Here is a 22,950-nt window from a genome sequence, read left to right on the forward strand (position 1 = left end):
GAAATAAAAAAGGAAAGTGAAACGTATGCTCGTCACCCTCTCCCTCCGGTCCACTTTAATACAAATGATCCCAAGGCAATACGTATTATTGTATGAAAAGATCTTACAATAAATACAAATGTATTTATTATAAACGTTAGTCTTTAACATCTATCACTGTGTACATCACCATTATTAAAACATCTTTTAAAAGTTGAACAAACCCCACACAGCTCAGTAAAGACTGTGAGATGTTGACTTTATTTGATCATTTCAGTAAAAACTAACGTTCATATTTGGTCCGTGTACTTTTTGTCAGTTTGATTTTTCGTTTTAAACAAAAGCCAAAAAACGGAAATACCAGCCTTTTTCCGTTTTTCCGTTTTTTATTTAAAACGGGAAACCACAGCCGTTTTTCCGTTGTTGTTGTCTGAATAAAAAGACCGATAACGAGAAAACCTAATTAAAAAAAGGTAAGTGTACGTTTTGTTAGTTTGATTTTTCGTTTGAACCAAAAAATGAGAAAAATGAAAATACCAGCCTTTTTTCGTTTTAAATCAAAAACGAAAAAACGTGAAACCAAAGCCGTTTTCCTGTTTATGTTGTCTGAATCAAAAACGGATAACAAGATAAAAACGGTCTGATTTTGGTTTTTGATAACAACTTCATTCAATGTTCCGTTTTGTATTGAAGAATGAAGAAAAGCAGTCCGCTTGACCGGAAGTTAAAGAACATATTTCAAAATAAAAGACAGGAGGATATAATGGCAATGCTGTAAAAGACCCATAAGTCTGACGACCCTTGGCCCCCCTGCTTCCGGCACCCATGCTTCCGAGGATACGTTTATTTCTGCATTCACATGCAGATATGCGTTTATAGAGATTAATTCAAGTATGCAAGCTCTGTGCATAATTTATTCCTTGACTTCCGGTTTGTACTGTGTTGGCAAATCCAGTGTCCAGCTTGTCGCTGTGTGACAACCATTGAACAACGTCATGTTTGTTGCATACCTGCAAGATTTACCTGTGACAAATGTCAGCGATGTGAACAGAACTGTCGCCCTACTTTCACCTGCACCCAGCAGCAAGCGGGAGAACGATATCTCATACAGTTCACACAGTAATGGAACAGTTGTTAAGCATTATTTTTGTCCAACTAGTCTCTACATTATGAATTTGATGTTTGTCTAAACTGCTAAGAAGCTGACAGCTGAATTAGAACAGAAAGACATGCAGGCCATAATCACTAGACGCTCAAAAGAGGAATGTGTGTGTAAGGCTTACATGAACTGAATTGAAACACTGTCCATTAGTTGATTAATAAACAAGACATTCAAGTCAAAGTTTTAGGCATTTTCATTTGTAGCACGCTGAAAATATGGACTATGAATGAACACATGCAATGTGGAAACACACAAATAGGTTTATTCTCAATACTCATAACAGTATCAGACACAATGACTTTACTGAGAGTGAAGATGACATGAACATAGTTACTGTATGGTACTGAAGACAACATACAGTATATTGCATTTACCTCTTCCTCTAACTCTCTCTCCAATATTGGCCTCCATTGTTGTGCACAACAAAGTGTTCAAGCTCAGGTTTCTAAGTGATATCATTTTAACATGTGCATTCTGGGTGCAGGGTTAGTAGGGCTAACCCATATCTGTTCAATAGATGAAAGGCAACTTGAGTTTAATAATTGTGCCAAAAGTACCAGTTTGTGTCTTGGTAATTTTGCACAAAGCTGTAATAGGCCACAAATAATCACATTTTTCTAAAAACACAGCAGCAAAACCTATTTTATCCACCCAAAAATGAAGGCCCACCTGAAAAAAAATCGCTATTTTTAGCATTAAATAATGTACACTTAAACTGATATAGCTTTTTTGGTGGAGAAAATAAATGTTGCTTTTGCCCACGTCCTCAGCAGTACATGACTCTGCTGTGCCGGGGCTCCTGTATGTTTCTCCACACGACTACTGTAGGTAGTACACTGATTGTGGATATATACCACACACTACCCCACTTCAAAAGACCAGAACTATCCCGTGTGTAGTTTTAGTATTTGAATTACAATGACATTATCCTCAGACTTGCCATAGTTCTTGGTTTGTACCACTGCTGCTCTGCTCTGTACAGCTGAGTACTGGGGACCCACTGGGAGTCATGTGACTGGAGCAGGAGAGTAACACACGTCACACCTGCAGCCATGATGCTCCAGCTCAATGGGGGTCGAGTCTTTCAGCCCCACCTGTAAGAAGAGAAACAAAATAAATACGTATTCAGTTTGCTTTGTATTATTTATTTTAGGGTAACATTTTGGTTTAATAACATTGTGCTATTTTAAGGAGTAAATAAGTCATATATTTTTTCCTAAATGTTTTCTATACTTACAACTTCTTATACATACTGATATGAATTGATTTACTTGTATACTATGAACGAAGAAAAATGACTCTTTAACAACAGAACAGGAACAAAACACAACTGTGACCTCTGTGCAGCACACACAGACCAGTCAGTCCATTTCTGGGGAGTAGCTAGTACCCTTGTGCTAGTTATATTAAAGTTGATGTTTTACTATTGGCTGTGTCTAACCTGTCTGAAATGAGCCAAATCCCCAGGATCATGTTGAGCCAGACGGTAACTAAGACAGTAACACTTCATCCTGACCTCACTGTGGGGCCTGTCCTCATGGACCTGTAGCATAACACCCTGACACTAAAATACAAAGTATGTTCATTAAGAATGCACATATTGTCCCTCCTCTGTCTTTCAATGTAGTCAAACTTGTTGAAGAAAAACAATAAGTTTAACGTTACAGAAATAAAAGCTTAATTACTCACCCTCCTAATTGTAGACGTAACTTCACAAGTACAACTTGAAACATGTCTCCCGCTTGCTGCTGGGTGCAGGTGAGAGTAGGGCGATATTTCTGTTTACATCGCTGACATTTGTCACAGGTAAATCTTGTAGGTATATCACAACAAACATGACGTTGTCACACAGCGACAAGCTGGACACTGGATTAACCAAATAACTACACACTCTTATTTACATTTGACACGTTATTCAAAACCAACAGCCTGTGTGTTGTTTGCAAAACACTGCCACTGAAATACCACACTCAATTATCAAGCCCCTGCACCCAGAATGCACATGTTCAAAGCCATGTAACCAATTAGATCACTTAGAAACCTGAGCTTGAACACTTTGTTGTGCACAACAATGGAGGCCACTTTTGGAGAGAGAGTTAGAGGAAGAGGTAAATGCAATATACTGTATGTTGTCTTCAGTACCATACAGTAACTATGTTCATGTCATCTTCACTCTCAGTAAAGTCATTGTGTCTGATACTGTTATGAGTATTGAGAATAAACCTATTTGTGTGTTTCCACATTGCATGTGTTCATTCATAGTCCATATTTACAGCGTGCTACAAATGAAAATGCCTAAAACTTTGACTTGAATGTCTTGTTTATTAATCAACTAATGGACAGTGTTTCAATTCAGTTCATGTAAGCCTTACACACATTCCTCTTTGAGCGTCTAGTGATTATGGCCTGCATGTCTTTCTGTTCTAATTCAGCTGTCAGCTTCTTAGCAGTTTAAACAAACATCAAATTCATAATGTAGAGACTAGTTGGACAAAATAATGCTTAACAACTGTTCCATTACTGTGTGAACTGTATGATATATCGTTCTCCCGCTTGCTGCTGGGTGCAGGTGAAAGTAGGGCGACAGTTCTGTTCACATCGCTGACATTTGTCACAGGTAAATCTTGCAGGTATGCAACAAACATGACGTTGTTCAATGGTTGTCACACAGCGACAAGCTGGACACTGGATTTGCCAACACAGTACACAACCCGGAAAGTCAAGGAATACAATTATGCACAGAGCTTGCATACTTGAATTAATCTCTATAAAGGCATATCTGCATGTGAATGCAGAAATAAACGTATCCCCGTCAGCATGGGTGCCGGAAGCAGGGGGGCCAAGGGTCGTCAGACTTCTGGGTCTTTTACAGCATTGCCATTATATCCTCCTGTCTTTTATTTTGAAATATGTTCTTTAACTTCCGGTCCACCGGACTGCTTTTCTTCAATTCTTCAAAACGGAAAATTGAATGAAGTTGTTATCAAAAACCAAAGTCAGACCGTGTTTTTTTATTAGGTCTTCTTGTTATCCGTTTTTTGACATAAACAACATAAACAGGAAAACGGCTTTGGTTTCACGTTTTTTCGTTTTTGATTTAAAACGAAAAAAGGCTGGTATTTTCGTTTTTTTGGTTCAAACGAAAAATCAAACTAACAAAACGTAGACTTTTTTTATTAGGTTTTCTCGTTATCCGTCTTTTGATTCAGACAACACAAACGGGAAAACGGCTTTGATTTTCCGTTTTAAATAAAAAACGAAAAAAGGCTGGTATTTCCGTTTTTTGTCTTTTGGTTTAAACGAAAAATCAAACTGACACGGACCACCCTCCATCACCGCATGTCTTCTTCTACTAAAGCTTTATGAGCTATTCTTACGTAACTCCGACACCTATCGGCAGTATTATGTACTTTTTTTAAATGTAAAAATCCACACCCGAAGTATTAAAGCCTTTGGTTGCATATTCATGCTTTTCCAGCAACATACACATGAAACAATGTTGTATTGATGTTTGTTATTTTAACCGATTATGGATTGATTTGTATCTTTATCTTAGTATAAACGTTTTTTTGTGTTTCTGTGACAGTAAGTCTCAGTATTGTATGCGGTCAAATTGACTAACATTTAATTAAGGACGTTAATATGTGGGAGGGTTTGAGCACAAGTCATATGTCGTTTTAAAAATAAATAAAATGTTTTTTACAAAAATAAGCTAAGGTCATGGAGTTTCAGGTTAAAACTAAAATCTTTGTATTTGTTTACTTTAAGTATAAATCTTTGAACTCATCAACTTGACCTTACACCACACAAGGGTTAAACTATAACCATGGCTGTTTTACAGTAACACAACTTGTCTGCCCCAGTCTTGTGTATGACATATTGTTATCCCCACATTCATTAAAACATAAACAAACACGGGTGACCGAGTCGGGACACAAGTGCATTCATGAGCAATGGTATACCAAAACCAACATGTTCCTGTCTGATTCCTCGTCCTTGTTTCAATGGAATGCAAAACAAATCAAGCAATAAGTGGAAGTGTTGGTCTGCAAAGTTATTCATTGAGCAAATGTGCATAAATTATGTTCTGACACACTCAGAAAATGCTGTTTAAAATGTCCTTTTATCTTTTGTTACACACACCCTGCCTCTGATGGAGAGTTAAAAAGGTAATGCGGTTTCAATAACCCTGCGAGACTAAAGTTTTAAATGCTTCATCATGTGCATGTCATCTGTCAATGTCAAATGCAAATACTGCATGCTATACTGAGATATTCATGCATACTGTATATAACCACCCACCTCATATGTCTATTAACATTGTGTACTGTATGTATTTGACTGACTCTGCAAACTGTCTCCACAGAGAACATAGCTTTTTTAACAAATTAAATGCATATAAGCTTTCTGGATCGTGTTTACTATCAGTCTTCATTCTGAGGTATCCATTAAAGTAAGACTAAGTCTCAAAGTCCAGTATAAGTGTTTGCTAAGTCATTGAAATCACGAGTCTTATGCTTTTCTGACAGACTGAGTAACCGTCAGTGTTATTTAGAGACAATAAAAGAGTTCTGTTTAGGGCATTTTGGGAAGTAGGGGTGAGCTTTGATGCTTGGGCTCGAACTTGGAAAACATTTTCAAGTTTCTAATAGTTAAAAACAAGCTAATTTCTTCTATTTTGTTTATACATTTGTAAAAGGTTATATGGTGAGACTTTGTTTACTATTTTTAAACACCTAATCAATACATTACACGACAATGAACTACAATTTGACTGAATCTTCTCATTTGCGGTGATGGTGGGACACATATCTACGGCTTTATGTGGGCAATAAAAGATCAAGACTCAACCCAAATGGGATGTACGTTGGAAAAGTTTATTTTGAAATGAACAGACAATAAATAAAACTTTCCGGGGAAGTGGGTGACTTGTTGGCGGTCTATCCACGGCCGCTCCCCAGCACCTTTGGCATTGCTGGGCCAGTGATGACGTGACTGGATGTGGTGGCGGTGGGAAGGGAGGGATCTACCCTCACTTGATGAGCGGTCATCCCTTCTCCCCCGTTCCTCACCCCATGCGGCGGGTGGAGCGAAGGCCAAGTGATGTTGGGTTCTACAACGGAAGTGGTTGATGGCGGAGATGTCCGGAGAAAATAGGGTTGGAGACGAGATGGCAAGAAATACAAAATAAACAACAAGATGGGTTTGCTTCAACATCCCTTGTACATAGTCCTTGTCTTTCCTTGGTTGGTCTTTGGTATAGTGTAGATGTCCTGAACACCGTTGGGCTGTCTGTAGGCGAGCTACAGTTTCAGCACTCCTACTGCTGGCCGCTTATACAGACATGATGTGCTTGACGAAAGCTGGAGAAAAACAAAACCATAGGGTTAAATCTGTCCCATGATGACAGCTGTTCAAATGACTTGAAGGCATGCTGGGAAATCAAGGCTTACCCTCGTAGTGCACACTGCCGTTCTCGTCTTCCTGGCCGGTCATGAGGGAATCAATCTCGACCTCGGACATCTTCTCTCCTGTAGATGGACCAATGTCAGCTCTTCCATTTCACACACATGTTCTGAGCTAAGCAGATTGTATTTCTGCACTTCTATATTTAGGTTGCTCACCCAGGGTGGACAGCACAATACGCAGCTCAGCGCCCATGACTGTGCCGTTGCCCTCCTTGTCGAAGACGCGCAGGACCCTCAACGTAGTCGTCATAGTACCCTTGGGCATCGCGTCAACCTGCTTGAGCATGGGAAGGAAAGCCTCGAAGTTCACCCTCTTGTTGGCCATGTCTGTGGAGAAATGTCACGCACCATAAACTCCCATTGAAAGGCGTGACAAACACATAGTTTCTCTAACAATGAAGACTGGATAGAGTTATGGGGGCTCACCATCAGCGGATGGGTTGCCAAGGATAGCAACAACGGCCTTGTTGGTGGGGTTCATGCCCAGAGCGCGCATGATGTCAGCGACCTGGTTGTAGCCAACCTGGCTGTCACCGACTCTGTCGAAGAGGCCGAAAGACTCCTTGAACTCTGGTAAGGAAAGGGGAGAGAGGACTTTGAGTTACTATAAGTACAGAGAGAAGTTGGTGAAAAGAACTTAAAATGGTCCTCAGTGATAGCCCTTGCAAAAATCAACTGGCTGTCAGGTTTGTTTTAGGTAACTAACATATGAAACTAATAAAAACGATCCAACTAATACAAATGAACCTTCATTAATTTAACTTTAGATATTTATCCACTTCAGCAAAACATACTGTAAAATATACTTAATACTTCAAACAAACAACAATAAAAAGCAACATGACCTTGGTGTCTACCCTCTCCTTATGGTCTTATGGTTTAATGAGGAATACAAATAATACTCAGTCTGTCTGGTACCACATTAATCCTAGTAACATTGTCAACTTGATCCCTTTGCTTTTGGGTTTTATATTCATAATTTCACAGGGTTCTTCGTCAGGTATGGCAGCCATGTGTTGTCACATTTTGTTGGAGGATCAACGACATTAGAAGTGGTATTCTCCTGCCATTGTTCCAAGATAATTGGAAGTGTCAGCTGTGCCCAAGCAGGAGGTGTGGAAGGTACCAAGTGAAGCTCGGACAAAGGTTAGCTGTTTGGCTGAATCCTACCAGGAAGCCAACTCAAAGTGACCTCATTGGCAGATTAACGGTCTGTATAGCAGCAGCCTGAGGAACAGCTGTACCTGCCAACCCCCCCCCACCACACCCCTCTCCCTTCCCTTGCATTTAGGGAGCAAGCCGATACCCCCTGACAGAGTAGTGCAGTCCTTATAGGGGCATGGTCCAAAGGCCTCCTCAAATTAAACACAAGAATGCTGACTGTGCTGTAATTAACAACTCGTCTTACAGTGCAGGTATCCCAACAGTCTGAATGTACCAGAATGGGTGCAACTTTTGCCAAATTGAAAGTCTATATGAACCAATTAACTTGACGGGACTGCCCCATTGCAGCTGTGCCACGTATACAGGGGTAAGGGATTTCTGAATCTTTAAACTAATTCACTTCTAGATCATATATCACGTAAAAAAATGGTTTCCACCAGACGTAGGGTCATTTTAATGAAGGGCACATCTCTTAGTATTGGCATGGGAAATCTCTAGTTCCGGCTACATCAAAAGGCTTTGGGACGGTCATAGTTTGGATGCCTCATGTAACGGGATGCCGCAGGGCCGCGTCTTGGGCCTTGACCCAGGGATTAACGCCTCTGCTGTGCACAAGACACGGTTAGGTCGGCTGAGAATAAACATATCTCAAATTCTTCCCGACAACTGGACAAGTCTGGCATGCAACGGCGGTCTTTCTTTATCCACCTTTTAGGAGTTCATTTAGACTTGAGGGTTATCTAGCCTGCAGCTACTTCACCTTTGTTCAATGTAGAGAATACTTTTTTGGACTCCATTTGGGGGTTTCATGATGGTGAGAGGGTGGGATTCTAATGACCGTTTTTCACATGGGAAGTTATTTTTTCGTTGTTTCTTGACTTACCCTCAATCTCTGCCGGAGCGAATTCTGCGGCGGGGGCGGCTGCCTCTTCGGCCTGTCACATGGAAATACACAAAAAAGGAACGAACACATACACACGGAGAAATGAATGAAAACAAATGATGGATGAGTTACACAGACGCGTTTATGGAAGATTGAGTAACAAAAATACATGCCAAAAACTGAAGTAAATGCAAGTGATGGAGGGGGAAATTACAAGTTCCCCTCTTTTACATTCAAAGCATAATACAAATGTTCAATATATTCCAAAGTATTCTTGAACTTTTATTGTAATTTATTAAGACAAGCTTTTCAGAGAAGTATCAAAAATGCCAGTCTTGATTTCAGTGATGCAATTTAAGTCCAAATTCTGTGGCTTTTTTTTGTGGAGAGATGGTATCCGCATGCCACGAAGAATTATCCCTTGTTGACAAAAAAAAAATAGGTAACTCCATCGGAAACCGCCCCCACCCAAAACGTCCAAAACACAATTATGTACACACCATTTTGCAGAGTTGGTTCTGGATGAGCGGAAAGAAAAAGGAGAAGCAAAGCTGAAGTCCCAAGACAGAGTGGTCGTGGGCCCTGTTCAAAGCCCCCTCTTATTTATCCCGGGACCATGACATCACATATGCTAATGAGGGGGGGGCGGATCAGATGACCAGTTGGAACACCTTTAACTTTCTTAGGACAGACGGAAAGGAGAGCTGAGCACCAGGCGCAGCGGGGGTAAGCCTTTAGAAGGGGACGGGGATATTTTTAGATATAAATAACCGTGGCAAGACTTGGAGGTCGGAATTGGAAACTTTTTTGGATCCTGTTCCTATGAAGAAGAAAAAAATGCATTCATTGATTAAAGTGTTTTCTCTCCGGGGGTTCAGACAGCTGAAGCAAGTCGGTGAAAATGCAGAAATCTCCTATGCCTAGTGGCCCACGTTGGAGCGGCTGCGAGCTCAGAGGGATCGTTTACAAACTTTATTTTTAAACTGCGAGACTACTCCACTTATGGTGAAATAACAGCACGGCAAAACACGTTGGAAAAGTGGGAATGAGTCAAATAGGACAGTCAGTTCGCTTAGAAACTGGGTTTCAAATGCAGCTTCAACAATCGGTCGGTACATGAATCACCAAGCATTTTGATTTCAATACATTTTCACCATTTTACATAAGAATATATTTCGCTTTTTGAACCATATTAAATTGTAAATCTTCACGTCTGGACTGACAGAACAAGTTATTTAAATACAAAGTGGGATTGATATTTAAAAAAAGTAATAATGACTGTCAAAATTATTCAATTATAAAAATGGTCAGTTGCATTACACTATAGCATGTGATTTAAGGAGATGATTAAATATATATGTACAAATGATAATGGCTTACCCAGTAGACTGTATTGCATAATCTTTGCAGGTCGAACGACCAAGTACAGTGTGCCTTTTTTCCTCCATCAGAGCTCTCCATGGTGCTGATGGCACTATCAAAAGGAAGCTATTATTAATGAAGTTCATGTATACAAATTAACATCTGCTACAAAACAACTTCACAGGAGTACAATTCTGTCTTGGAAACATGCACAATTAAGAAAATTGGAAACAAATGTTATACTTACTTTGATTGGACCGAATATAAATGATGTTCCTCGCATGATTTATGCTCAATACACTGAAGGAGTTCTCAGGTTTTTAATCTTGCAGAATTATTAATACGGTTTTACATAAAAAAACAAGGTCTCGCACCTCGGAATATAAAGTGTTTTGCTTCTGCATTTAAATCCATTTTGCACTTTTTTATCATAAAGATTATGCGTTTCATTTTCACACATGAAACACCAAGTTGTAGATTACTATACACAGATTTTCGACCATTCACTATAATAACAATTAGTGATTTTGTGCCTATAAAAAAGGGATTATTTAGTGTTTTTTGTTGGTCATAAAATATTTGGGTGCCAACTGAAAAACATCAAAAAGTGAACATGTGGTTATTTATTTATTTAGATCGTGAAATGCAGCGATAACAGAGCAAGTTAAGACAAGAACATGGACACACATTAACAGCCAAGAGGTTATACCACGTTCAAAACAAACGAAAAAGACTGGGGGTGTGATTAAAAGTTAGTTTTAAAGACACAGCTGAGGGGGGGGGTGCAGACACACAGAGGCAGCGTGCACGGGGGTTGGGTGATTCACTAATGCTGTGTATCCCGTTGTGTAAGAAGGAAAGAGGATTGGTGTGAGTGACCCAGAGTGAAAGACCACTCCCCTGGACAGATGAGATCTATTTTTACCCCCCGGAGGTGTCCGGTTCCTCCTACTCCGGCTCTGTGGAGTTGGGGGCAGAGAAAATGAACGCTCCTCGAGACCCTCCGGTATAGTAACCGCCCCGCGCAGCAGACCCCTCCTCTTTCCCCTGCGAGGCCCCAGCTGGCGTCAGGTCATAAAGAAGCACGGGCTTAAAAAAGAGCGGTGGCATTGTGTCGTCGCTTGGTTTTCAGGAGTGTTACGTGAGCCTTATTTGGAAAAGAGAGGCGACCCGTTGAGCCAAGTAACCCAGAGAGAGGGACAGAGGATTGGAGACCCCCGCCGCTGATATGGGGTTCTTATGAGAGCCTTAAAACCGAGCGATACAATGTGAGAGAGGTCAAATGTGAAGCTCTGTTTTATGTCAGGCTTTAAAAGACAACGTTTTTACATAATGAAGACAAGACCGACAACATAATGGGCAGTGTTTCTTTGAAATGTATTAAATGAACTAAAAAGCATTGTTTATTAACTTTGAAAGCATTATGAGGTAGTGTTTTCTGCTCGATTTCTTGTCAAATTTCATATAGCTTGGTGGGAAAAGGTGTAACATAGGCAAAGGAAGAAATCATAAAAATGTAGATCTGAAACACGGCTTGGATGCACACATTAATTTGCGTCAACATTGCAAGAAAGGGCATCCGTGCTGTATTTACAATGTGGAATAACCGGAAAGAAGGGGTCCCGGACTGTGAAAAGACCACCCCCCACTTGTCAGAACTCGGAAACATATCAACATACCGTTTGAACGCTCAGATAAATAAAAATGAAACACATATTTAGAGAGAACCTTGATGTTGTTTTTAACGTCACAACTTAAAGAAAAACGAGAATGAATGCATTGTTGGCCTTTATGGAGGTATCAGTTATTGATCATCAAAATCTCCATGTAACCGTTTTTAATTCCTCATTTAGTCGGATGTAGTTTGATTTTCTGGTTGTCTTCATACATATATATTCACTTTTAATCTCAGCTGCCTGAATATGGAAAATTAACCCGATAAACATAACATGTGAAAAGCTGGCTGAGGTGAATGTACTTTATATTCCAGATAGAGGTTAATCTCCACATAATCTCACATTGCAGGCTCGCTGCCGCCCCCTTCTGGCCGTTCCTTGCTGCTGCGTACACCACATTAAGATCAGGGAGCTTCAGGAAGTGACTACAGAGCGACAGCTGTAAAAAGACACATGGTTTATTGCTCAGACAGTGCAAAGGACAGGCAACAGTTTACACTTGGGGGTTGATCCCTTAACACATGGCACCGTATTATATTTAGTGCATTGTTACTAGCTTTGCTGTTGACACTGTAAAGAAAAGAAAACCAAAAAAGCATCCATTGTTTTTTTTTACCATATCAAGCTATGCAGAATAGAAACACATTTGTAAGTGTTAGCAAAAACACCTTTTTTTTTTAACCACAATTTTATTTTTTTAAATCCAGAAAATTAATTTCCCTTACTGTTTTTTTTTTACTTCACCCTCAAAATATGTCACAATCTGAGCAACATCCACAGTTTTGAAAGCAATTATACACAAATTAAGGAACGAAAAAAGCAAGCTCTTATGTTTGAAATGCGAGTATAGGACTTATCCTGTTTAATAACATGTAGAGTTCCCGGGAGAGAAGAGCAGGAAAAACATGGCACAATGTCGATCGTTGTGAATGTAGTGTTTCATGCATGAGTGTGACACAGAGCAAAAGTGTGTGGGTCTTCTCCTTCCCACAGTGTGGGTGGGGGGGCACTACCTGTGGGAACACGTCTACACCTCGAAGGAGGGGAACCTCGCTTTCATTGGCTGCAGGATGTCGGCCAAGAAGTAGATGGTGCCAGCCATGCCTGTGAACAGGAAGTGATGCGGTGAGTTTACAGAGACAAACATGATACAGGACAATAGACATATAGAAAACACTAGTTAAGGTTCATATTCATTTTGTAAGCTGTAATTCTTATGATTTTGGTTTTCCAACCCAGACGTTGCGCTAGGCAGGACGGGCAGGATCGCAACATTTCCGTCAAAATCCATTATTACCCGTAGCGCACAGCGTTAGGCAAATACTTTTGTTGATCTGTTCGGCAAAGTTAGGTTTGGAAACGATATCATTTTCCTGTTGGGAAATACATAACACGGCATAATACCGGAGAAATGTTGGCGCTGTTCTGAGTTTGTTCTAATCTGTCAAAATGATGGACGGCTTTCAGATTTTTCCGTCACTTAAAAAAAAATCCATCATAGACGGAAAATATTCGGTTAACGCGACCTCGGTTAACCGAATGTTCCAACTGCAATCTTTAAATTGTCTTTCCAAAATATACATAAATGTGTCATTTTATTCAGTCCTGTTGATCATTTATGTTGCACTAACATTTATAAAACCTGCTTTATCTTTAATGAATGTGATCAAATGAAACATAATGAGCAAATTGTCACTTATTACAGAGCAGTTTCCGTCGTTCAGTTAAGCTCGTTTGGTCGGAAATGACACTAAAAACACTCCGAAGCCAAGCTACGTTTAGGAGTTGCCATTCACACAGGTCCCTTGTCCTCTCATGCCGAGACACTGGAGTGAAAATAGGTGCTACGGTTAGCCAATGCTAACCCCGGGCTGATGGAGCGTTGACAATACACTTTGTTCTTGCTGTACAAATGTGATGCGTTTGCCTATTTGAAAAACGGTGTATATGTATGTGCATGCTGAAGTCTTTAAGCACTCTTAAAATGGCACAACTCCAAGACAATCTTTATGAATTGTAGTGGTCGAAGATGGTTACATCTTGCACCAAATCTCAATATCAAATAGTTGATATTGAGACATAACAGAGGATAGGGATGGTCTTTATTTACTTATTCTAAGTCCTCAATACTGAAACACAAGCCGCTACACATCTGTAGTGTGTGAGTTCATTGTGGGAGTGGAGGAGGTCATATTTGATTCAAATGTAATAAGTGGGACATGTCATTGAATATTACCTTCGAAAAGGGAGAAGGGAGTGTCAGGCGTCCGGCATCCATGTTTGCCATAGTTCATGCACCAGTCAGCAAACTGTGGCGAGACAAAGGCAGATAGTGTCACAATAACATTCCCATCCTATCACAACACTGGATTGCAGCTGACCCCTGGAGGATAGCAAACAATGTCAACACCTGCTGAAAATGGTGCTCCTCTCAGTGAAAGCCTAGCATCTGTCGGAGGTTTCGGATTATGACCACAATGTCGCTGCGGAGCGAGTATCAGAGCTTAGGCGAGACGTGTGAAGAGTCTATTTCCATCCTCTGCGAATGGATCCATATTCACGATAGTACACGTGGGACTCGTGCCACCTGGAGCGCATCCAGGGAGGAACACTCGCACCGACAGCCACCAAGCTTTTGTCTAAAAACATAAAAGGCCCCGCTTCTCACACGCACCTGGATCCAGGAATAATAATGATCTGTTTTACGGCTGGCGGGGGGCCAATTGCGCTCTGATTGCTTGCCCTTTGTGAGAAGTTTAATATGACTTTGACATCTTGGATCAAAGTCAGAGAAAGACGGATTATAAAATGCCTTTTTTCCTATTTATCGTGGCATTATAATAGTAGAAACACAGTGGGTCAAAAGCACGGTACATATGTTATTTTAAATTATTTATAAGCAGGTAAAGACACATTGAAATCCCTAAACAGTTTGATAGATTTAATAAATTATTTACAAGCAAGTAATTAAGCATAAAAATCCGTTAACACTTTGATAGATTATTTAAATTATATTTATTTTTATTAAGATGCTTTGGTTAATCGATCTTTAATTTAATCCCTTCAAACTATTTATTTAATTTGTAGAAAAATACAGTTATTTCCTTGCATAGAGAAAACAAATGGGCATACTTCCATATTTTGTTTATTAGCGTTAAAATGAATCTTAAATGATACCCAAACAGATGAGAAAACAACTAAGTATTTGGACACTAAGACTGATCCTACAGGAGCCCCCTCTAATGCCTGATCGTCTGAATGCCTGCTGCCCTGTGTGAGCGATGTTTAGTGTGTGCGCCTCACCATGCAGGCTCTATAGAGGTGCTTGGGGTCCTGTGTTAGCCGGTAGAGGGCGAGGAAGGTGTAGGCGTTCCCCGCCGCTCCGTGACACAGGCCGTAGCCCTTCTTCAGCAGGCCGCAGTGCCACACCACCTCCCCGCACTGCAGCGCGTCCTCCAGGTACTGCGGCACCCCGAAGGCCTGGGGGAGGAAGAAAGAAAAGAGATGTTAAAATGTAGGGAGTTGTTTGTCTCTATGTGAATGGGGACTTTGGTTTAGACTGTGTAGACAGTGTTTGGATTCAATGATGGCTGTGTTGTGGTTTCTCCATAAAACTGGTTAAATAAATAATTATACAAAAAAGATTTCTACACTCGAACCATTTCCTACCTCACAAGCAGCACTGACAGCATATCGTCATTACATATATGAAAACAGAAATGGCCTAAAGATCCCCACAAGATGACCGTATGTAAATCCTTTGCATCTGACATCAGGTAAACAAAAACATGTTGTTTACCCTGTATGCCTGCAGCAGCATGTACACCACCCCTGGGGCCCCGTGGCACCAGTGCACCAGCAGATCCCGGTCGTCCCCGATGCAGGGGGGGTAGTTCCCTGTGGGGAACTTGAGGCGACACACGTGGTCCACGCTGGGCTTCACCAGCCTGTGGACGTACTCCTCCACGCAGACGAATCCCGGCTGGGGGGGAGAGACCATGTTTAAACAGGATGAAGAAGGAACCAGTGCAAACTTCACGATAAGGTGGTAGACAGAGGCAAAACCTTTCATTAATAAAAGTTTGGAGAATTTTTTTTGTTTACATTACTTTATGACTTTTTCTTTCAATTTGAATTCTTATTCGAAGCCTTAGCAGCAAGCTAATGCAGTAAGCCATATACTGATAGAATTAAAGGTCCCACGTCATGCTTTTCCGGTTATTACCCGTCCCCTTGTGTGTTATGTAGCTTTTTCTGCAAGTAAACGGTCTGCAGAGTCACAAACCTTCAAATGACACCCTGTAGTGAGTAAAACACAGGAAAGACCCGTCTGTGCTGCCCCAGAACGCCTCGTTGGACATTTCTCTTTTTCCATTGTTTACTTCCTGGGTATAGTAACGTAACGGCGAGACACAGCGGAACTCAGCGGAACTCAGCCTGAGCACACACACAAACTCCCAGCCAGGCTGCGGGTGTGTGTGTGTTTCGGGCTGGGTTTCGCTGTGTCACAGACGGCCACTGGGCTCACAGGAAGGGGGGGGGGCAGGAGCTCCAACAAGCCGTTTAGGACAGAGAGTGAATACACATACTATACAGAGATGCTGTATGAGAAACCAATGTGAGTTTGGAACTAAATCTATTCTAGTAGACCTCAACAATGGAATTATGATCAGTAGAAATGGCCATGACATGGGACCTTTAACAAATTCTAATTTAAAATGCATATTTTAACAAACCGGGATAACATTATTGATGTAACAAATAGTAATTTATTTAAACAATTTATAGATAGTGCTTTACTAAACACAATGCCAAATATTCCCAGTTTCTGGCTTTTAAAAAAGGTGCAGTAATTTGTTTTATATTATTATAAATGTAATGTCTTAAGCTTGAATTCACTATTTTTCATATCGGGTTCTAGATACCTTTGATGAGCAGTTAAGACATTTAATAGTTACAAAATCAAATACATTATTGGATATATAGTTGTTTGGAGTTGTAGTTATCAGAGAATTAAAAAAACGGAGCATATTTGTTGGTTGTAGCTAGGAGTGACAACCTAACCCCGTTTGAAATGAGTAGAAATAGGAATATTAATAAGGTCTGCCATTGCTCCTTTAGAAATGAGTGTAAACCAGCGGCTTGGCTCCGCCCCGGAGGCTGGCTGACCTGCATGAGGTAGTAGTAGATGCCCGATAGGCCGTGGGCGGCGCCGACGTACTGCTCCTGGTACCACTCGAACATCAGAGGGCTGTGGTTCTGCACCCGGAACTTCCTGCTGAGGTGCTCGCCAGACACCAGCACCGACTCACTGATCTGAGAGGGGAAACAACACATCCCGCCTCACAAACACACCTAATCTGTACAATTCAAAGAGACCAATGGAGATACATTTGCAACGTGAACACCAATATGAGCAAGAGCGAGCAAATGTGTCGTAAATTGAGATAGCTGGGGGCAGCAAAGTAAAAGTTAGAGGACTTTATAACCCAAAAATAGCATTATTTCCACAGTAAATTGTTAACAAATATCCGAGTGGAAGGATATCCTATTTTTTGTATTCATTGCTAACCCTTTTATTAAATACGTTTCAATTTCCTCTCCGAGTGTGGTTACTATAGAATATTGTTGCATTGCAATCTAAACCAAAAGTAGATTTCTATTTCATTAGCAGTCATTGTATCCCATGTTGTTCACTTTCCCTTCTCGTTCAATACGTTTTAATGTAACATTGAAAAGAGTACTTTCTTGAATGATCAGTCAGCCTGTCCTTGATAAGAAACCAAAAGTAAATATTCACCACCTCACACCCGGTGTTTCAAAGTGTGACGCTCTCCCTACCTGCTGGATGTACTGCAGCGGGATCCTGTCCTGCCCCATCTGCTGGTTGATGAAGACGAGGGAGTACAGGTACCCCATCCGCCCGTAGAGCAGCTCGTCGGGCAGACCGCCCACACCTTTCACCACGTTCTGGTGGAACTGCAGCAGTCTGGGAACGAGGCACAGGAGAATTCATGAGACCTCGTCGTGCACTAATGACAGATGACTGTTTACAATTCAAATGTAACAAGTGTGATCACAACCCTACCTTTGGGAGCTAATTTAACTGGATCAGCAGCACACGGTGCGATTGGTTCATCCACAATCAGCCAATCACACGCATTGAGGTGTGTTGTGATCACCCTCTCTAAGTGCTGTTGTAAGTTAACCCGTCTTGATTTGTGTGGATCATTTGTGTTACAAATTGTACGTTTACGAAGACACCATATCCCTTTTTAACATATCTAGTGAGCATGCAAAAGCCAACACAATAATATGCATACTCTAAATAAGGCAGGACAATAGAGAAAATCAAAACGTAATATTTTTGATCAATGACACCGATATTTCGTTGATATTGTAGCACTGACCGTTGCTGCTTCAGAAATACTTTACACTATGAGATTGTTGATAAGGTATCATCAGTAATGTGAATATAATGGCTACGTAGGTATAGGAGAGTAAGTAACAGTTGGTTTAGTTCAGACAATGACATCACTTCAAGGTAATGTAGCCTTCAAGACATAAAAAATGTAGGATATGTATCAGGATCGCGATATCATATTAATATTTAACAAAACTCTTCTTCTAAGTACCTTAATAAATATACCACCAATACATTTGATAGAAACTCCACTATCTTGTGTCTGGGAAAAACTCAAACTTAACAGGATGCTACATATATCCTTATGGGATGTGACTAAATATTTGATTGAGTTCAATGACTACGGAACATAACAAGCTCAAATGTACCCATTACCTACCCGAGAGACCATAATAAAAACGACCCCCTGTACCTTTGCGTTTCAGACTGACCTGTTGATGCACTCGTCGGTCTCCTGCACCCGCTGCAGGCGATGGTAGACCACCGCAGCGATAGCCAGCGGCCCTGCATCCCCGCACAGGAAGGTGACATCATGACGCCGGGTCAAACACTTCAGACTGCGGCTCACATATTCCAGAGCTCTCTGCAGTAAGGACGTGTCCCTGAACACGTTGTGGAGGTGCAGATAAAGCAGAGCGATACCTGTGGAAGAACGGATGCATTTCAGTGATGTTAACTGTTCAAACTAATCTCGGGATATTCCTTTCTTCAATAACCTTATTTTTTTTTTACCGATCCATCTCAAATAGAACATTTCATTTTCCCCCCAGATTTTATAGTTGTATTGTGTACTTTGGACATTCATGTTGAGAAGGGTGCTATATAAATAAATGTTTACTTACTTACTAACAGATCTATTAATAATATTAAATAACTTTAGAAAAAGGTTAAAAGCCTTGTTTTTTGCTAGTCAAAAAGACGTTCACTTTTATATAATATAAAACAGAGAAAAGCTCCATAGTTGACGGGCTGAAAACTGGATTTATATTCACGATTCAAAACTATTAAAAAAAAAATCAATTATTTTAACAGCTGCCGTTACACACCGGTACTTATAGTTGCATTTCTTAGTAAATCATGTTTTCTAATATTGAGTATGACCTTGAGTTTGTTCAATAAATCATCATAACCTGTAAAGAAAAATCTAATTGCATGAAAAAAAAATCAGGGACATTTATAATGCAAATCATGTCCACAATGAGTCTCACAGTCATACATGCATATATTAAATATTAATAAGACATTACAGACACAAAGACACAAAATCCAATCACACAATAAGATGTCACTAATGAAAGATGTGTAAGGGTGTCATCACCTGCCCAGCCGGTGTAAATGGTGCAATCTCTCGGGTCTGCAGACTTCAGCCCGTTCTCCATCACAGCCAGCAGCTCACTGATCTTGCTGCTCAGCCTCTGGGCAAACTCTGCTGTGAGCTGGAGGTGGAGAAAATGTTAAATAATGAGGGTTTCTGCACGGGAATCTGATGCACGAGCATGCATTCTTTATGCCTTACCTTTCCCTGGCAGTCAAACAACGCCTGTGTTGAGGCTGGGTTCCCATCATAGTCGTGATATGGATTCCTCCAGGCTCTCGTGTCCATTTTGACAGTTTTGTCTCTGCTGCACTGCTGAAATCGGCCAGTAAGATGTATCTGCTAAAGATGAGGCGGTAAAAGACGCGTGAGACCGGAAAAGCGAGTGTTAGAGATTTAAAAATTGGGATAAATACAGTAAGCTCCCGTTATTATTACGGAATAAAGCCACATAACGCAATAAGCCTCTTATGCTAGGCTACATACACCCACACACGCATGAAATAATGACAGCTTAGCTAGCCGCAGCTTCGTGTACGCTAAGCTACAAAGCTAAAGCTAACGGCTTGCATTTGCACGTGTAACTGAAGCTACTTAATAGCGTAATTCAACATATTATCACATCGATATATGTCGTCTCAAATTAAAGTCGAGCATTAGGATAAAATTGTAAAGCGCAAACATTGATGGATAAGCAACGTTACCTCTGCTAGTCCTGCACTGTTGTTGATGTAAAGTCTTCTTCGTCTTTATATTTTCCTGATGGGGTTGTGGCGTTTAGCTAGCAGGCTGCTGCCACCTGCTGCTGATAAGGAGGTACTGCATCACTATAATGGATACACTGCTGTGGTGGTCATTGTGCTCATTGCAACATTAAAACATTTTTTTTTAATGAATAATACAAATTGTAAAAATGATCAATCATCTTCACTACAAAATGTAGATAGAAAAGGATAATACATCTGAAAAAAAATCTCCAATTCAGATTGATATCTTTACATTACTTTAATTATTCTTTTGTTTTTCGAAAATATATTTGAAAAAAATTGACAATATGTAACATACAAAATATTATAAAAAGACCATCACAATGTAATATGCTGATATATGTTCTTGCATTTACTGTGAGTAAGTTTAATAACACATCATGTTTCATTTCCCATGGTCCTGCATTTCCTAGTAATTGTATAGAGTTGTATACTAGCTCAGAGAGACACAGTGACACAGCTATCTCAAGGCTTTTATTGTCATTTGTACAAAGCTACAGTACAGTGTAGATATGTCAATGAAAATCTGAGGTCACAGGCTCCTCCAACAGAGCAACACAATACACAGATACAATAGTGCAAGTAAATATAAATACAATAGATTAGAAATAGTGCAAGGAGAGTCTATATACAAGTCATTGTAATACGATATATTAGATAAATAATTTGTAAGTTGCAAACAGATGAATGTTATGGATACATGATTGAAATAATAACAGTCAGAGACTATTATAGGACAGATTGCTTTAATCAAACACTGAGCTGTAGCAACCCTATTAAATTGATCAAAGACATAATCACAGAAAACAAATGCCTTCATGTAGATCTATTTAGGGACTGGTTGACATGAAGGTTTGATATGCTAACAGATTATCGCTCGACCAACAACAATAGCTGCTTTCAGCACACAATGTTCCCCTTGGAGCTGTGAAGGACTTTATCACTGAGGTGACTGATGTCAGACATTAACTCTGCGACATGAATGTTTCCAAAGGTTGCATAATCAATCAGGCTTGATCTGCTGAGGCCACTGTGCAATAACCTTACACTTAATATATTACAATTGCACATACAATGCAGCAGCACACAAGTCCAATTCATGCTTCTTTTTAAATTATGTTGGACATATTTTTAAAAAGCTCTTAAGATTCTCATATAGTAAATGCAAAAGATGAAAACTTTTTTAGTTCAGGAGATGATTTTGGAGTTCTAACAGAAAGCATTGTAAAGGAAAATTGTTAATATGATTCGAGAAGAAAAAAGCATTTTGTAAATGTACACTCATTTTTGTTTTTTGTGAATTGAGAAAGAATGAAATAGTTTCACTGTCTATAGGGCCCAGTAGTTCAACACTTTTAATCTCAATCAGATCCGATCAGATTTTGAAATCCCATTTTTTGTGATCCAGGATCAGACAACTCGGCCAGATTTTGTCCCAGTATTTCAAAGCAATTCAGGATAGGACAGGCCCGGACTGGCCATCGGGAGGACCGGGAGGTTTCCCGATGGCCTGGCCTGTTAAGTGGCCTGCTGGCCTGAGGATTTATTTTTAAAGTATGTATTGTGAACGCAACGCTGCGCAAATGTGGGTCTGACTCTGCCTCACAGAGGGTGATTGGCTGTACATGATGTGGCCTGCCGACATGGCCACTTTCATACAGATCATACTAATGCCCTCGATTGGTCTCTATGTGTCATTCAAGCTCGGGAGGGTGTGTGTTAGTGTATGTGTGGCGCGAGCGAGCGATAAAGCGCGCGCACCGGTTACGTGTATTGTTGTTGTTAGCATCTGGTGCTAGCTGCGCTAACGGATATAAGGAGCTTTTTCAACAACAAGGTGGGGGGAGAGTCCTCTCCTGTCAGACTGAGAGACTGATAACTACAGCTCAGGTGAGGTAAAGGACTTTAGAGTGTTTAGATAGTTAACTCAGTCCAAGTTATCTCAGTGGGTCTCAAACGGTTTGGTCACCATTTATGTAAACACATATTTCCATTTGAGGGGGGAGTGATTAGTAAAATATGCATGAATAATAAAAAAAAAACGTTAACTAGGTGAAAAAAGGCAAGATAAACTATTAAAACTTGTTGAGAGCTAAAACTAGTCTTTGCTTCTGCCTCAAAGAGGAGCAGGGGGAGAGGAGGGAGACAGGTGAGGCTGGTTCAGGAGCACAGACACACTCACAACTATAAATGAACCAAAAACAAATAAATAAACAAGTTTCAATGTTTTTTCATATTGGATATGGCATGTTATTGGTTATGGCCATGTTCTTATGATTTTATGATTATTTAAATGTATACAGTTATGTTTCATGTGGGTGTAGTCTCTTTATTTCCCCCTCAAAGTGCACCAGATTGATGCATTTAAGTCCAACATTTAAAAAACCCGGGGGGGGGGCATGCCCCCAGACCCCCCTATAGGATTTGAGGTCCACCCCCACTTAAAATATGTTCACATAGGTTCCTAAATAGATTCGCACATTTTTTTAAATTGTAACCCATGTCCATATGTTTATTTTTGGGTAGTAGATTTAGAGGGCTATCACTACGGGCAGCAACGCTGTAAAAATTGACAAATAAATCCAGCAAAATGGCACAAAAAACTGGTAGTGGCCTGGTGTATAATTCCCGGCCTGACTTATTGTCCCAGTCCGGCTCTAGGATAGGATCACCCTGATCCAGATTCAGACTTTTCAAGATGACTAGATCCTGAATGTCGGTGCTCTAATCCTACTGATCTCCATCAAGTG

The 22,950-nt window shown here is 40.4% G+C and overlaps 2 protein-coding genes across 4 annotated transcripts; both read right to left on the reverse strand.

Moving 5' to 3' along the window:
• Window positions 1-5,997: 5,997 nt before the first annotated feature.
• LOC117539302 (myosin light chain 3, skeletal muscle isoform-like) lies at window positions 5,998-9,451 on the reverse strand. Its single transcript, XM_034205416.1, has 6 exons — window positions 9,157-9,451; window positions 8,657-8,708; window positions 7,036-7,179; window positions 6,766-6,936; window positions 6,595-6,672; window positions 5,998-6,504 (listed from the first exon to the last, which is right to left on the reverse strand). Exons 1-6 carry the CDS (start codon window positions 9,157-9,159, stop codon window positions 6,476-6,478), a joined length of 477 nt encoding a protein of 158 aa, XP_034061307.1. The 5' UTR covers window positions 9,160-9,451; the 3' UTR covers window positions 5,998-6,475.
• A 1,181-nt stretch (window positions 9,452-10,632) lies between these two features.
• Window positions 10,633-20,263, reverse strand: LOC117539301 (glutathione S-transferase LANCL1-like). Of its 3 annotated transcripts, XM_034205415.1 has the most exons (11): window positions 20,138-20,261; window positions 19,635-19,775; window positions 19,437-19,554; window positions 18,550-18,760; window positions 17,536-17,683; window positions 16,864-17,010; window positions 15,494-15,676; window positions 14,998-15,174; window positions 13,931-14,003; window positions 12,708-12,798; window positions 10,633-12,133 (listed from the first exon to the last, which is right to left on the reverse strand). In XM_034205415.1, exons 2-10 carry the CDS (start codon window positions 19,719-19,721, stop codon window positions 12,722-12,724), a joined length of 1,221 nt encoding a protein of 406 aa, XP_034061306.1. In that variant the 5' UTR covers window positions 19,722-19,775; window positions 20,138-20,261; the 3' UTR covers window positions 10,633-12,133; window positions 12,708-12,721. The 3 variants fall into 3 exon arrangements, with proteins under 3 accessions (XP_034061306.1, XP_034061305.1, XP_034061303.1); XM_034205414.1 differs by lacking the exon at window positions 10,633-12,133 and having other exon boundaries at window positions 12,135-12,798; window positions 19,635-19,772; window positions 20,138-20,263; XM_034205412.1 differs by lacking the exon at window positions 10,633-12,133 and having other exon boundaries at window positions 12,135-12,798.
• Window positions 20,264-22,950: the final 2,687 nt, after the last annotated feature.

This window comes from Gymnodraco acuticeps, unplaced genomic scaffold (assembly GCF_902827175.1).
Source record: "Gymnodraco acuticeps unplaced genomic scaffold, fGymAcu1.1, whole genome shotgun sequence".
NCBI classification, from domain to species: domain Eukaryota; kingdom Metazoa; phylum Chordata; class Actinopteri; order Perciformes; family Bathydraconidae; genus Gymnodraco; species Gymnodraco acuticeps.

Excerpts from the sequence above, each read along its gene's own strand:
- LOC117539302 (XM_034205416.1), bottom strand. Across the intron at positions 6,937-7,035 it reads TGGCAACCCATCCGCTGATG|ACATGGCCAACAAGAGGGTG; the intron begins GTGAGCCCCCAT and ends ATTTCTCCACAG. Across the intron at positions 6,673-6,765 it reads TATTGTGCTGTCCACCCTGG|GAGAGAAGATGTCCGAGGTC; the intron begins GTGAGCAACCTA and ends GTCCATCTACAG.
- LOC117539301 (XM_034205415.1), bottom strand. The coding sequence starts at position 19,721 with ATGGACACGAGAGCCTGGAGGAATCCATATCACGACTATGATGGGAAC. Across the intron at positions 19,555-19,634 it reads TGTTTGACTGCCAGGGAAAG|CTCACAGCAGAGTTTGCCCA; the intron begins GTAAGGCATAAA and ends CTCCACCTCCAG. Across the intron at positions 17,684-18,549 it reads ACCGACGAGTGCATCAACAG|ACTGCTGCAGTTCCACCAGA; the intron begins GTCAGTCTGAAA and ends CCTCGTTCCCAG.